The sequence below is a fragment of the Silene latifolia genome, chromosome 11 (genome assembly GCF_048544455.1).
Source record: "Silene latifolia isolate original U9 population chromosome 11, ASM4854445v1, whole genome shotgun sequence".
NCBI classification, from domain to species: Eukaryota; Viridiplantae; Streptophyta; class Magnoliopsida; order Caryophyllales; family Caryophyllaceae; genus Silene; species Silene latifolia.
In genome coordinates, this window is record NC_133536.1 from 125,263,000 (window position 1) to 125,276,326 (window position 13,327).

The 13,327-nt window shown below is 36.7% G+C and overlaps 1 protein-coding gene across 1 annotated transcript; it reads right to left on the reverse strand.

The window, feature by feature from the left end:
- Nucleotides 1–915: 915 nt before the first annotated feature.
- On the reverse strand, nt 916–10,066 carry LOC141613944 (uncharacterized). Its single transcript, XM_074432687.1, has 6 exons — nt 10,026–10,066; nt 9,803–9,929; nt 9,559–9,688; nt 9,294–9,451; nt 9,106–9,182; nt 916–952 (listed from the first exon to the last, which is right to left on the reverse strand). Exons 1-6 carry the CDS (start codon nt 10,049–10,051, stop codon nt 916–918), a joined length of 555 nt encoding a protein of 184 aa, XP_074288788.1. The 5' UTR covers nt 10,052–10,066.
- Nucleotides 10,067–13,327: the final 3,261 nt, after the last annotated feature.

Sequence of the window (13,327 nt, forward strand, 5' to 3'; positions counted from 1 at the left end):
CTGACCAATCTGACGTAATTCTTGGCGATAAATTCATGAGGATTACTTGTGTGGCGGGTGGTAAACTACGTCGTATGACTTCTACTTTGTGTTTCGATGCTCCACCCTCTCTTGGTTGGACGAAAAATTTGTTGCGATTTTATTATAATTGTCATCAACAATTTGATAAGCTGAGACGGTCTTTAACATTGATTTTATATGCTCATATTATATCTTGGTGCTACTTATGCTTTTGTGTAGCACATGCGCAGATTTATGATCGACTTTTAAGAGCCCTCAGCTATTTTGATTGTGCCCAATTGCGGGTAATTGATATATAAAGACAAGAAGAGGTCGTGTGGGACCTATCTGAAATGGTAACCCATTTTTTTTTATTAGTAAATTTTAATTTAATTGCATTTAAATACCATCTTTAGTTAACTTAGTTAATTGTGTTTTAAATATGGGTCGTGTTCGTCTTGAGCGCTGTGAGGGAGTGAATTTGACGAGTTTTGGGAGATTTATTACAGGTAAAAAGAGTTTATGGCGTAAATTAATAAGACGAGAAATGAAGGGACGTGTTTTTGGTCCCTCGATCGAGTAATATAACCACTCGATCGAGGATTATAATAATTTAACTAGTTTTGAAACCCGTGGAAATCCACGGGCCTTGTACAAATATATTTATCAATTATAATGAGATAATTGATTAGTTAACATGTATAACTAAGGAACAAACAGAGGTTAATTGAAGGAGGATAATGCTTATCTTTCAATTGATTAATTAACCTATATAAATACCAATTACAATGAGATAATCTAGGCTAAAAATATATAATATGAGAATTAATTTACAATTAAATAGAAAGGAAAATGATAACATATATAAAACTAAGTTTTCTTTGTAGTTAGTAACCACCATTCTACAAAATGAAATCATAATCTTCTTGATAGCATCCTGCTAACCTTGCTCCTGAATTCATTACTAACAGAATCAAATTAATAAGTCAAATGAAAAACTTCACAGTTTTTGTACAAAAAATAAAGTCCAATCAAGAGCTCAATTATTGAGTTTGATTTAGAAATAAATTTGTTTTGAAGATAGAGAAAATATGGTGAAAATTGAAATAACAAAAAGTATAAACAATATGAGATTAGGAGAAAATAGACATACCATATTTATCGATGAAGATCCAAAACTAAAATTTTGGTTGTGAAAATATGGGTCTTTATACTCCCTCTGTTTTTTTATATATGACTTTCTTACATTTCGAGACACTCCTTTCTCTTTTCAATATCTCTTAAAATATAAGACTAAATATTATGATATGTATACTCATATGAAAGATTTTTTCGTAAGGATTTTAATGGTACCATTTTTATATTTTTTGATCAAATATATTTTTATAAATATTAAAGTCAAAGGCTTACCTCGTAAATGCAAAACGTCATATATAAAGAAATGGAGGGAGTAAGAGATAAGAAAGACTAATCTAATAGTAGCAACTCTTCATCTCCTTTATTAGAAATGTAAATATTAATGGGATTAATTGGACTTTTAATAGAGAATGGTATGAATGGTTGATGTTTTAGTTTCCCGGCTATTATTTATATAGATTTAAGTTAGCAATTAAACTTTGTAATAACATCCCTCTCTTAATTAAACATCATATATTAATATGGGTTATTTAACAACAATACTCTATACTATTGGGCATCTTCTCATAATACTCTTAGCTTCATTTTAACTCACAATCAACCACACTATTCATCCTCCCTTCTCATAATAGACTCGACAACCGGCTACTTGTTTAGCCAGTTAATTGACCCCTTAATTGACCCTTAATTATAAAACTCTTATTACCCCTTCACAAGCTCACTCAACCACCCCTTATCCCTCACCATATCACCACCGCCACAACCGCCGCAACACTTATGCGCACTTCACGGCCCATCCGCATCTACTCTGACGGATAAACTAACACCAACATGGCAACACCCCACAACCAACCCAAAATCTAACTTAAAATTTACCCCCAAATTGAAATGGGGATCTTAGATTATTGAAAATCATCATTACTGCGAGTGGAGGAGCATCATGTTTCTACAAGACGGCAACAATGGTACTGCTGGCGGAGGAGCCTGCTCCGGCGTGAGAGGAGAAGCAGATGACGCGGTGATTCACGGTCTCACGGAGGCCGAAAGCGTGCACCATTTTCTTTTCTTTTTTTTGTATTTCTTAATCTTAATGAAAGGAATATTTTGCAATCAAATTGGTTCATTTTTTTGTCTGCACTTCCAGATCTTATCTTCATTTAGTCCCTCATGGAGGACCCTCAATCTGTGGTTAGAGTCTTTCAATTGTTGTTTGTCGTTTTCTGCATTTTTCTATATCATCCTAATTCGGATTGTTTCAGTTTTTTCCAGTGGTGTTGTGCGTAAGGGATGAAGGGGGGATGGGGGTTGTGGTGGACGGTGACGGAGAAGTGATGGTACTGTCGGATGGTGGTGGAGGTAAGGTGGTCTGATATGGATTTATAACGTTATGGTGGTAGATTAATATGGCGATATTGTTAAGGGAGGGTTCATATTCTTTAAATAAAAAGTGAGACCCATATTAGCATTTTAACCTGATTTAGTAGGTTAAAAATAATGCAAGTGCAATACGAGAATAAGGGTTAGTACGGTTTATTATGGGTTAAAATGAAGGTCAGAGTATTATGAGAAGATGCTCAATAGTATGGAGTATTGTTGTTAAATAATCCTATTAATATAACACACTTGCCTTTTTTAGTTGTACATCACACGAATGGTTCTAATGATCTAGTGCTGCCACGTGTCACAATATTATGCTCAATCTAGCCTTTTTACTCCCTCCATTCAACTCCACTTTACAAGTTTCTTTTATCACGTTTGCCAATGCAGCTTTTACACGATAAATATCATTAGCTGTGTATTTACAAAAATTATAAAAGTTAGATATTTTTAATGTACTCTTGAAGACAAATCAAATAAGATCCCACATGAATATATTTTCACTTATGTATCGAAAGAAAATTGAAGTTGAATGTCCGCTTGTGAATAGTGCGCAAAATAGAAAGTTGCAAAGTGGAGTTGAATGGAGGGAGTATGTTATTATATAGATTATAAAGTGCAATGTCGAGAGCTAGGTATGCCGGGATTTGGTTCCTCGATCGAGTAGCTAACACTCGATCGAGTTTAATGGTCTATAGCAATTATCAGCTCTTTTCTTCAATTCTTCTCATCCCCTTCCATTAGTACCTCAGTCTGATTTCTTCAAATTCCTCCTCAATCAACTTCTTATTGCGATCTTCAAACTCAAATCCTCTTTTTCACTCTCTTATTCATCCCTTCGATAATCTTCCATAATATCACTCCATCATCTCATGCTCCTCCTCGCTCACCACCAATTCACCATACTCGACCAGTTATTACGGCCCAGAACCGATGACCTTTGACGACAGCACACTCACGTCGGCCTCGCACACCACCATCTCATGCTCCTCCTCGCTCACCACCGTGAACAGTCGGACACCTCATCTCCTCTCCTCTCTAATCGTCCTCTGCTGCGACGCAATCCATCATAGCGCTCCTTATTTGCTCACTATTGCGGGCGCCTTTCTTAGGTACCTTTGAAACACTAACCCCCAAATCAATGTTATTTATTGTGTGAAGCTACTGGGGGGATGGATGCTGCAATTGAGGTTTGCTATTTTGCTTGATATTGAAACGATTCAAGGATGCATATGGGTATGAGGTAGATGCCAATTTGTGGGTTAGTTATTTCCAATTTTGCTGCAAATTGGAGATGGAATTTTCCGAGTTTTTCAAGCTTGGAATTGGGTTCGAATTTCTGGGCAACAATGAGGTACTGCTACTAGATTCCGGGGACGAATTTTTGCGTGACTCGTATTTCTGCTATTTCGAGTCCTTATTGTGTAGTCTGTATTTCTGCTGCTATTTCGTGACTCACATATGCAGCTAACATTCTTTCTGAGATCTTTCACCAGATTGGGTAGTCATTTGTTTTTGGACGGTCCTTTTACAAAGCCAATTTAGCAGCTGGCTCAATAACGATGTGAAGTCGGGATTCTGGGTTTTGATAAGATCAACTTAGGGTGTGATTTGAAGAAGATTGCAGGTGAATATTTTTGGCATTTTCCGAGTCAATTATGATGATGATTTGGGATGGGTTTTAGGAGTCTTTCTGGCTTACCTGGGCTGGATTAGCTGCTAATTTAAGGTGCGCATTTCCAGTTAAATTACTTTGCAAATTGAGATGCACATTCTTACGGAAATTTCTGGGCGAGCTTGGACTCTATTCCGCTGCTTATTTGAGGGCTTGAGGTTGATTCTTATTTGCTATAATTGTTGCTAGTACTTGGGGTTTGGCTTCTGTATACATTGGGTACAGTCGTTCTATCTCAATTTCTAAGTTACTGTGGTTCGCTTGGCTTTGTTTTCGATTTTATGGAGTCGTTCTTCGACAATTTGATGTGATAATTTTGGTGTTGGATTGCATGTCTGGATTTCTGCCATTTCAAACCATTATTGATCAGCTTGTCCAATTTTGCTACTCTTGTTTGGACATTCATGTGGTTTATCTTAATTGAATTTGTTGGACTTTACTGGGCTGTTAATAACATCTGTGTGCATTTGAAAGTTTATATGGCTCAGTTCTGGTATTAATGTATGGAGCTGAATTAGTGTACGTAAATGTTGTTAGAGTATGTGTCCTCAACAATAGTACGATCTCATAATAAGAATACAAAAGGGATGATTCAATATATTGTCATTTGATCAACATTAATAGGTAACGATTGGCTGACTAGAGTTTGACGTTACTGTCGTTTGACGGTGGTGATCAGTTGATCCCTTAAGGTCACACCTATAGGACAATTCCCTTAACTGATAAGTTAATTAATTGTATGTCGATACAGATTAATTAAATCCTTAAATTGAACAAATTTTTATTAATGAGTGAGAGTTATATATTTTATTGTAATTTGATTAAATAAGATTCATTTTAGTAATTAATATATTATATTACTAAAATTGATTAATGTTTATGAAACATTTGAGATAAGAGTGATTAGTTAGTTATAATTACAAGATGTTGTAGATTATATTAACTAGACTTAATGTGACCCATTTTATACACATGTAATTGTGAATTACTTGTTAATTTGTTAAATGTAATTTATTTGATATATAATGATATTTAATTAGTTAAATATGCATTTATATGACTAGTGACATGTTATGTGTCACATGTCACACATTTCATATGACAAAAGACATTTTTTGTAAAATGGAAGACCATTTTCTTATGGGGGCCGAAATATTGGGTAGTTAAGGAAAATAATGGGTGTTCTTATTTATGCACTAGACACTATCATTACCTTACAAGCCTAGATACCTAGCTATGGTATTGATAAGGCAAAAAAACAAAAGCCATGGCCTTCCCCATGACATGCAAAAATCGGCTCCCCCCTCCCTTTTAGATGAGAAGAAGTTCTCTTATTATTTGTCTAATGCTTATCTCTAAAAACCTCTCTACATAAAATAGTTTTATGTCCATAATTTGTTCAAAAACAATCTAATATTTATATTCTTACTAGTGTAGTAAATTATAATAATAGTAGATCCATTATTTAAGGTTACTAGTAATATTATCTAGTTAATAATATTATTAGTGTTAAGGGTAAGTCTTGAGTGTAACTAAGAGGAGAGTTTCTAATATGGAACTTTGATAATTGGAGGATCATCCTAATGTTATTGAGCTCAAGAACAAGGTTAGGAAGGTGTCATACCTTATGCCCAAAATTCGTTCCACCATTTTGTAAGGGTAAAACTGTTTTTCTCCATATTTCATTTATTTACATATTGCATGTAACTAGATCTATTATTCTAAATTAGTGAGTAATTTAGAAACTAATTAGAGGAGTCTAATTGGGGGTTTATGAACCTAACAAATGTGGCCAGATCATGTCTCGAATTTGCGATGTGATGCCTACTCTTTGATATTTTGGCAATTGAGCATGGTTACTCGGTTCTCACAATACCGCTTTTCGGTGACCTTGTGGCATTTTTGGTGTTTATTATGGATTATGATTGCTCATTTGATACTTTCCGAGAGACCGGTGATGATGGGGATACGGCTGCACAGTAGTGACACCTAGTAGTGGTTCCAGTTAGCCACTACATCCCCTATTTTGCAGGTAGTTTTGGGGAGCTATTATATATGGACCGGTACTATTCTTCTTTGTATCTACTTTTAATGTATTCTCTTTATTTAACTAGTTATTTTCCCTTTCCTTTGTTAGTAATGTCTTATAGGCTGTTGTTTGGATTTCTGTGATTGCTATGCTGTTAGGGTCACAATGAGGACATTGTGACATTTAGGTTTGGGGGAGGATAATTATTTCTGTTGTGTGCTTTTAATTATGTCGTGTGTTAAAAAAATCCATAAAAATTAAAAAATTTATAAAATACAAAAACATGTTTTTCCTTTGTTTTAGGTCGAGTCTTGGAGAATTGAATAACAATGATGATAATTTGCATTGTTTTTTGAATTTGAATCTCACTTAAGTTATCCATGTACATTGTTCGACATGTTATTTATGAAAACAAAGCTCATAACTCAAGTCTTGACCATATATGACATGCCTTATGCTAAGTAGATTTGACAAAATTATGTTGGTAAACCACTTAAATTTCGAAGGTCTTTAGGGCTTTATAGGCCAGGAACATTAATAAACTGGTGTAATTGTCAATTAGGCTTGAGTGTGGTTCTCCTTGTAGTGTAATACCTCGTATTTTTATAATTAATAACTAGACCGAATAGAGAACCCACTCGGCCGAGTGGATGACCGAGTGCTCCATTGCAGTAGGCTGGAAGGCCTGGAAAGTCGGTCACTCGACCGAGTGACCATCCACCCGACCGAGTGCCGGTCGATTGAGTTTTATACGGGTAAATATTTGGTGAGATGTCGCTTTCATAACCCTATCACTTCAGATTTCCCACACCAAAACCCCTCTCAAACACTATTCACCACTCTCTAAACTTCCCGAACTTCTCTCTAAATTTTCCACCATGAAATCCTCTCAAGAACCCTAATTTTTCTACAGAAGATCCATGCCGCCTTAGCCTTTCCTCTTTGCTGTAAGTTGATCTACACTTCCTCTTCTATTCTATGTTGTCTTAACAATCTTATTTAGTAAGTAGATTACTCTTTACTTAATTATGTTGTTAGAATTCAAGGGGATAATTAAGGGGTTAAATTAGTATGTTTGTTATAATAGATTGTAGTATTGATTGTAATAATTAATATGTGTAGGAAGCTTCATTGAGGAGCATTTCTAGTGAGTAGCTTGTGGATTTGTGGAGATAAGCTCAAGGCAGGGTTTCCCTACTTAGCTATGGTGATATCAGTGTTTAATTGTACATTTAATATCATTAATTACATTTATTTCATATTAGTTGCATTATAACATGTTTTGGATAATTAGGGTTTGGTACATATTGTGGTCTCATGATGATTTTGGGAAGGATAAGTATGGTGAATGACTCTGGTGTTGATTATCTTGCATTATAACGTGTTAATCGGCAACTAGAAGACGAAAAGATGAATTAATGTGGTTATGAGCATGAATTGGTTGTTGTGTGAATTTGGTTGCATACTTGTTTGGTCAATTGTTCTTGTTATTGGTGAATTGTTGACATTGGAGGTTGTTGGAATATTTTGGTGACGGTATTGGAGACGAAAGGCGGTTGGGAAACCGTCTTCCGCTCAAATCCTCCTTGGAACTTCCCACTCCAAGGGGATGTTCACATTAGTACACTACAAAAAGAATTAAAACAGGCGACTGAAATTGGCGACTGAAATCAGTCGCCAAAATCAATTTGGCGACTGAAATCAGTCGCCAAAGGTCAGTCGCGGACCTTAGTCGCCTTTTCTAGCTTTGGCGACTAAAGTCGGTCGCCAAATTTGGCGACTGACAAATCAGTCGCCAAATGTCAAAAATGGCGACTGATAGGGTAGTCGCCAATTTGGCGACTGATTAAAGGTAGTCGCCAAATTGGCGACTGATTAGCAGTCGCCAAATGCTTTTTCAGTCGCCTTTTTTGGGTGACGTAGCCAGTTTGGCTGACCAAATTTGGCGACTAATTTGTGTTTTGGCGACTGAAAGGCAGTCGCCAAATTGGCGACTACCTTGTCAATCAGTCGCCAAATTGGCGACTACCTTGTCAATCGATCGATCGAATTTGGCGATCGCTTTCGCCGCTAAAACACAAATCAGTCGCCAAAGCTACTGTAAGTTTTGGTGGTTTTTTTCGTTTTCATTGCTAGCCAAATATTTACAACCTGCAATTTCTCAACACCATACATCCCAAATTTCAACACACAACACCATACATTTCAACCCAACACCTCCCAATTTCTCAAACTTCATTTCATATATTGAAAATGAAAGTTTTACAAGCTAAGCTATTCTAAATGTTCAAGTCTAAAGTGTTCAAGTTTTACAAGCTTACATGCTAAAATCATCATACTTGGAAGCCAACACCGGCTCCACTCCCCCCTTGTGGACCATGCGGATTATTTGGATCGTAGTTGGGTCTAGGTCCGGGGTTACAACCTTGCCACCAAGTCTCAAACATTGCCATTCTTTCCTTCATTTGGCGCAATTCTTCATCACGTTTGGCATCTTCTTCATCACGTTTGGCATCACGTTCATCACGCTCTTTTATTTGACCTTGAAGTTGACTAATAATTCCCGGTTGATACGTGTTCTTTGGGAATTGTTGAAGTCGATCTCCTACGCGTTTTCTCATAGAAAGCCGGTGTTGAACTTTCGGTACCATACACGTTTCCTTTCTTGAAGCCATCCACCAACTTAAACCATATGTCATTATCAGGAGTTTCGGATTGGCGGCTTTTTCTTGTTCAAATGCTTCCTACAATATTAAACAAATGGTTGTAAGTTAATATGGTAACCACCTTATATACGACATTTTAAAAGAGAGTAAATTAACAAAAATTAAGTGTTACGGAAACTTACATATAATTGCTTGTCTTTTGGCTTAGTCCAAGTTCTAACTCCTTTTTGGTCAACCCCGGAATGCGTGTTGAAAAAGCCTGTACCGCCGCAATCGGCCGTGACTTCTTCTTTCCTCTCTGAATGAAAAAAAAAACATACATGTTAGAAAATCAACAAAAAATCTAACATAAAATAAACATCTTGTATTGAAAACAAAAAAAAAAGTGTGAAATAATAGACAAACTTACCCCCAACATACGATTCCAGAACGATCGTGAACCCGCGTAATGAGTTGGCTCGTTCACGGCGTCTTCCTTTCCTCCTCTTTTGTTGAGGGATGCTTGCTTAGACTTCTTCTGAAAAGCGGGAGTTTTGGTATGCTTTATTAAGCCTTCATACTTGTCACCTGCAATTACACATATGAAATCATAACTAATAAGTTACTGATATTATTTATAATATAAGAGAGTATATACTAATTAATACAAATAACAAAACAAGTTAATTAAATACCTTTCATGTTCTCTGGTTCCTTTGGGCGCCTAACTACCTTCCAAATCACGTCCCGATATCGTCGAGTACCGACTTCCTCGTACCTGATACGGACATTCCGTTCTTGAGACGGTGACCAAGCATATGCTTGCTACAAAAAAAAAGCGACAAAATTTCATATTAGTATTTATAAAAGTATAACCTTTTAGTATTTATAAAAGTATAACCTTGGTTATTAAAACAAAGAAATACGGAAAATATATACCCGAAAGTTATTGAACCACGCATCTCTTTGTGCAGGAGAAGCTTGTGTCCACGACGTAGGAATTGGACCCACGAAATTAGTCTTCGTGCTTTTCGTGACACCTCGTACCACGCAATTGTCCATAAACCTGCATATATTTTGAACATGTAAAATTACAAACAATTATTATTTAAAAAAAAAAAAAAAAATAAAAAATAGTAGACTAATAAAGAATAAAACTTACCATAATCCCGTCGGCTCAAGGATCATCTTATGATCCGAAGTGTACCGTCAAGATCGGACCGTGGTGTCTCGTCGGTAGCGTCACTCTCCTCACCGTCACCGTCTCGCTCGCAGACGGATCCTCCCGCACAAACTCCTCCTCCCGCTCCGGGACGCGTACTATGTCCTCCTCCCGAGCCGCCTCCACGCTTCCTACCTCGACCGCTCCGACCATCTCGATAATACAAATAAAAATTAACACAAATAATGATAAATGAAAATTATACAGACTTCTAAATTTTAATAATTTACTCTTGAGGAATACAAAATTATACCAATTTAATCATCTTCATCTTCAAACCCCTCGTCCTCATCCTCATCCTCTTCCTCATCGTCATCATCATCATAATCATCTTCATCTCCAAACCCCTCGTCCTTCCTCCTTTTCTCCTCCTCCCTTCTCCTCCTCACCTCATCTTCCCCCCTCCTCTCCTCCTCTTCTTCCCTTCTCTCCTCCTCCTCCTCCGCCTCATCCCCCCTAGAGTCTCTCTTCCACATCATAAAATTCTTCCTCTTCCATGTCTTCACCATCTTTATTCTCATGTTCATAGTTGATTTCATCGGGTGGAGACAAAAGCGTTTCATTTGAAACGTTTTTTTCTTGGAAAAAAGTTGTATCAACTTGTGACCGTGCCTTTGTCTTAAAGATTGCACACCACGCATTTTGATTTCTATCATTTGTTGTGCTTGGATAAGTAGCAAAATACACTTGATGAGCCCGATGTGCAAGTATAAATGGATCATACTTAGAGTATGTTCTAGTACGATTCACTTCTACAAGCTTGTATTGTTCATGTACTCTCATTCCAAACCTACGTAATTATCCTTCCAGTCAACCTTGAATAAGACAGTTTTATAAGCTCGGTCACGTCCACTATAACTAATTTCAAAGATATCTTCAACTATACCATAGTATTCGTTGTCATCAAGAGAAGAAATAGTAACCCCCCAATTGCACCTAGCCTTACCTTTACCGTGGTTGAATGTTTGAAAATTAAACCCATTAACCGAGTATCGATTCCACGTTCTTACCATTTTTAAAGGACCAAAAGCCAAACTTCTTATCAAATCATCTTGAATATTCAACTCAATTACATGTTTCTAAAACCATGATGGAAATTGGTCCTCATGTTTGTCCCAAACATCATCCTTACTTATATTAGGATTTCTCTGAATGAAATCATTAACAAACTGTGTTTCGTATGGCTCCAAGAGGTCACAATTAGATAGCACGTAAAGGTGGGCACGATTATACTCTTTATCATCCAAATATCGTGTTTGCCCCTTTGATGAACACCCTTCATCATCTTGAGTTTGAAAAAATTCGGGTAAACTTCCGTCTACTTCATCCGGTTTCTCAACATTCAAGTTTTTTGCTTTGGTTTCTATATGTTTTTCAAAGTAAAGAGAACAAAAGTTTGCAATCTCTTCCGTTAAATAAGCATTGCATATAGAACCTTCCACCCTAGCTTTATTACCAATTTTTTTCTTCAAATGATTAAGAAACCTATAAAAGTTAATGATGAGTTTTATTAATAATAATGTTAACATATAATAAATAGATTAGTTATTATTATTAATTTTAATTTAAAAGTAGCTAGATTATCTTAATTACCTTTCAAATGGATACATCCACCTATATTGAACGGGTCCCCCAACTTTGGCTTCATATGGTAAATGAAGGTAGATGCTCCATGGAGTTAAAAATGCAGGAGGAAAGATCATTTCAAGCTTACACAATATCTGTGGTATTTGCTCTTCCAGACGAATCATGTCATCAACACATATTGAAGAGGCACATAAATCTCGGAAGAATTGACTAATCTCAACAATTGCATTCCAAACGTTTGTCGGCACGAGGTGTTTCAAAGCAACGGGTAATAATCGCTCCATGAATACATGACAATCATGACTTTTCAAGCCTTGCAACTTGACTTCTTAAGATCAACACATCGACTAAAATCGATGCATACCCATCAGAAACTTCAAATTTTGTAACCACTCACACAATACTTTTCTCTTAGCTTTGTCGAGAGTGAAAATGGATGTTGGCTTAGACCTGTCGCCGCGAATGTGTAATTTGGGACGATGACAAAATTTTTGCAAATCTTTTCTAGAAGCAATGCTATCACATTTTTCACCTTCTACATCCATGATCATGTCAATTAGTTGCTCAAAGAAATTCTTTTCTATGTGCATTACATCCAAATTATGTCTTATCAACATTCTCTTCCAATAAGGAAGGTCCCAAAGAATGCTTCTTTTAAACCAACCGTTTTTCTGCTTTTTCAATTCTTTAAATTCTTCCTCGGTACCATCAATAGGGGATGGTAAATCACATACCGTCTTCCATATCTCATCCCCAGGCACTCGTTTCGGAGGGGCATCAAGCACCTCTTTACCTTTTGTGAAAGCTTTCTTGTTCTTCCTATGTGGATTTCCCTCTCGTAAGAAGCATCTATGACAATCAAACCAACTTATTTTCTTGCTATTGGGAAGCCAAAATGCTTTACTTTCCTCCATGCAACAAGGACATGCTTTTTGTCCTTGTGTAGTCCCGAGATAGCATACCATAGGCGGGAAAATCATTTATTGTCCACAAAAGGGAAGCTTTAAGTTGAAAATTTTGTTTTTTAGACACATCATAAGTTTCCACCCCAACTTCCCACAAATATTTCAACTCCTCCACCAATGGTTGTAAATAAACATCCAAATTACGTTTCGGGCTTTTTGGTCCGGAACAATAAGTGACAAGAAGATAAATGGTCTTTTCATACATAACCAAGGTGGTAAGTTGTATGGTGTGACCATAACGGGCCAACAAGAATACTTCCTCCCAAAATTACCGAAAGGATCAAATCCATCCGTACACAAGCCAAGTCGTACATTGCGGGGTTCCTTGGCAAAATCGGGATACATCCGATCAAATCGTTTCCATTCTTCCCCATCACTAGGATGACTCATCTTCCCTGGAGCACGTGGGTTTTCTTTGTGCCATCTCATTTGTTCGGCAATGTTTTTGGTGGCATAGATTCTTTAAAGTCTTGGTGCGAGAGGAAAGTAAAACAATTGGTTACATGCTATTGGTTTCTTACTCTTTTTGGCCCTCTTACTACCGTTGCCTTTTTTCAACACCAAAATTGTATCTCCTTCACTTGTCTCATATCTATCCGCCCCACAATCTTTACATTTGTCAAGCAAAGCATCATCTTTCCAAAATAGCATACATCCTTCAGGACATGCATCAATCTTTTCATGTGGTAA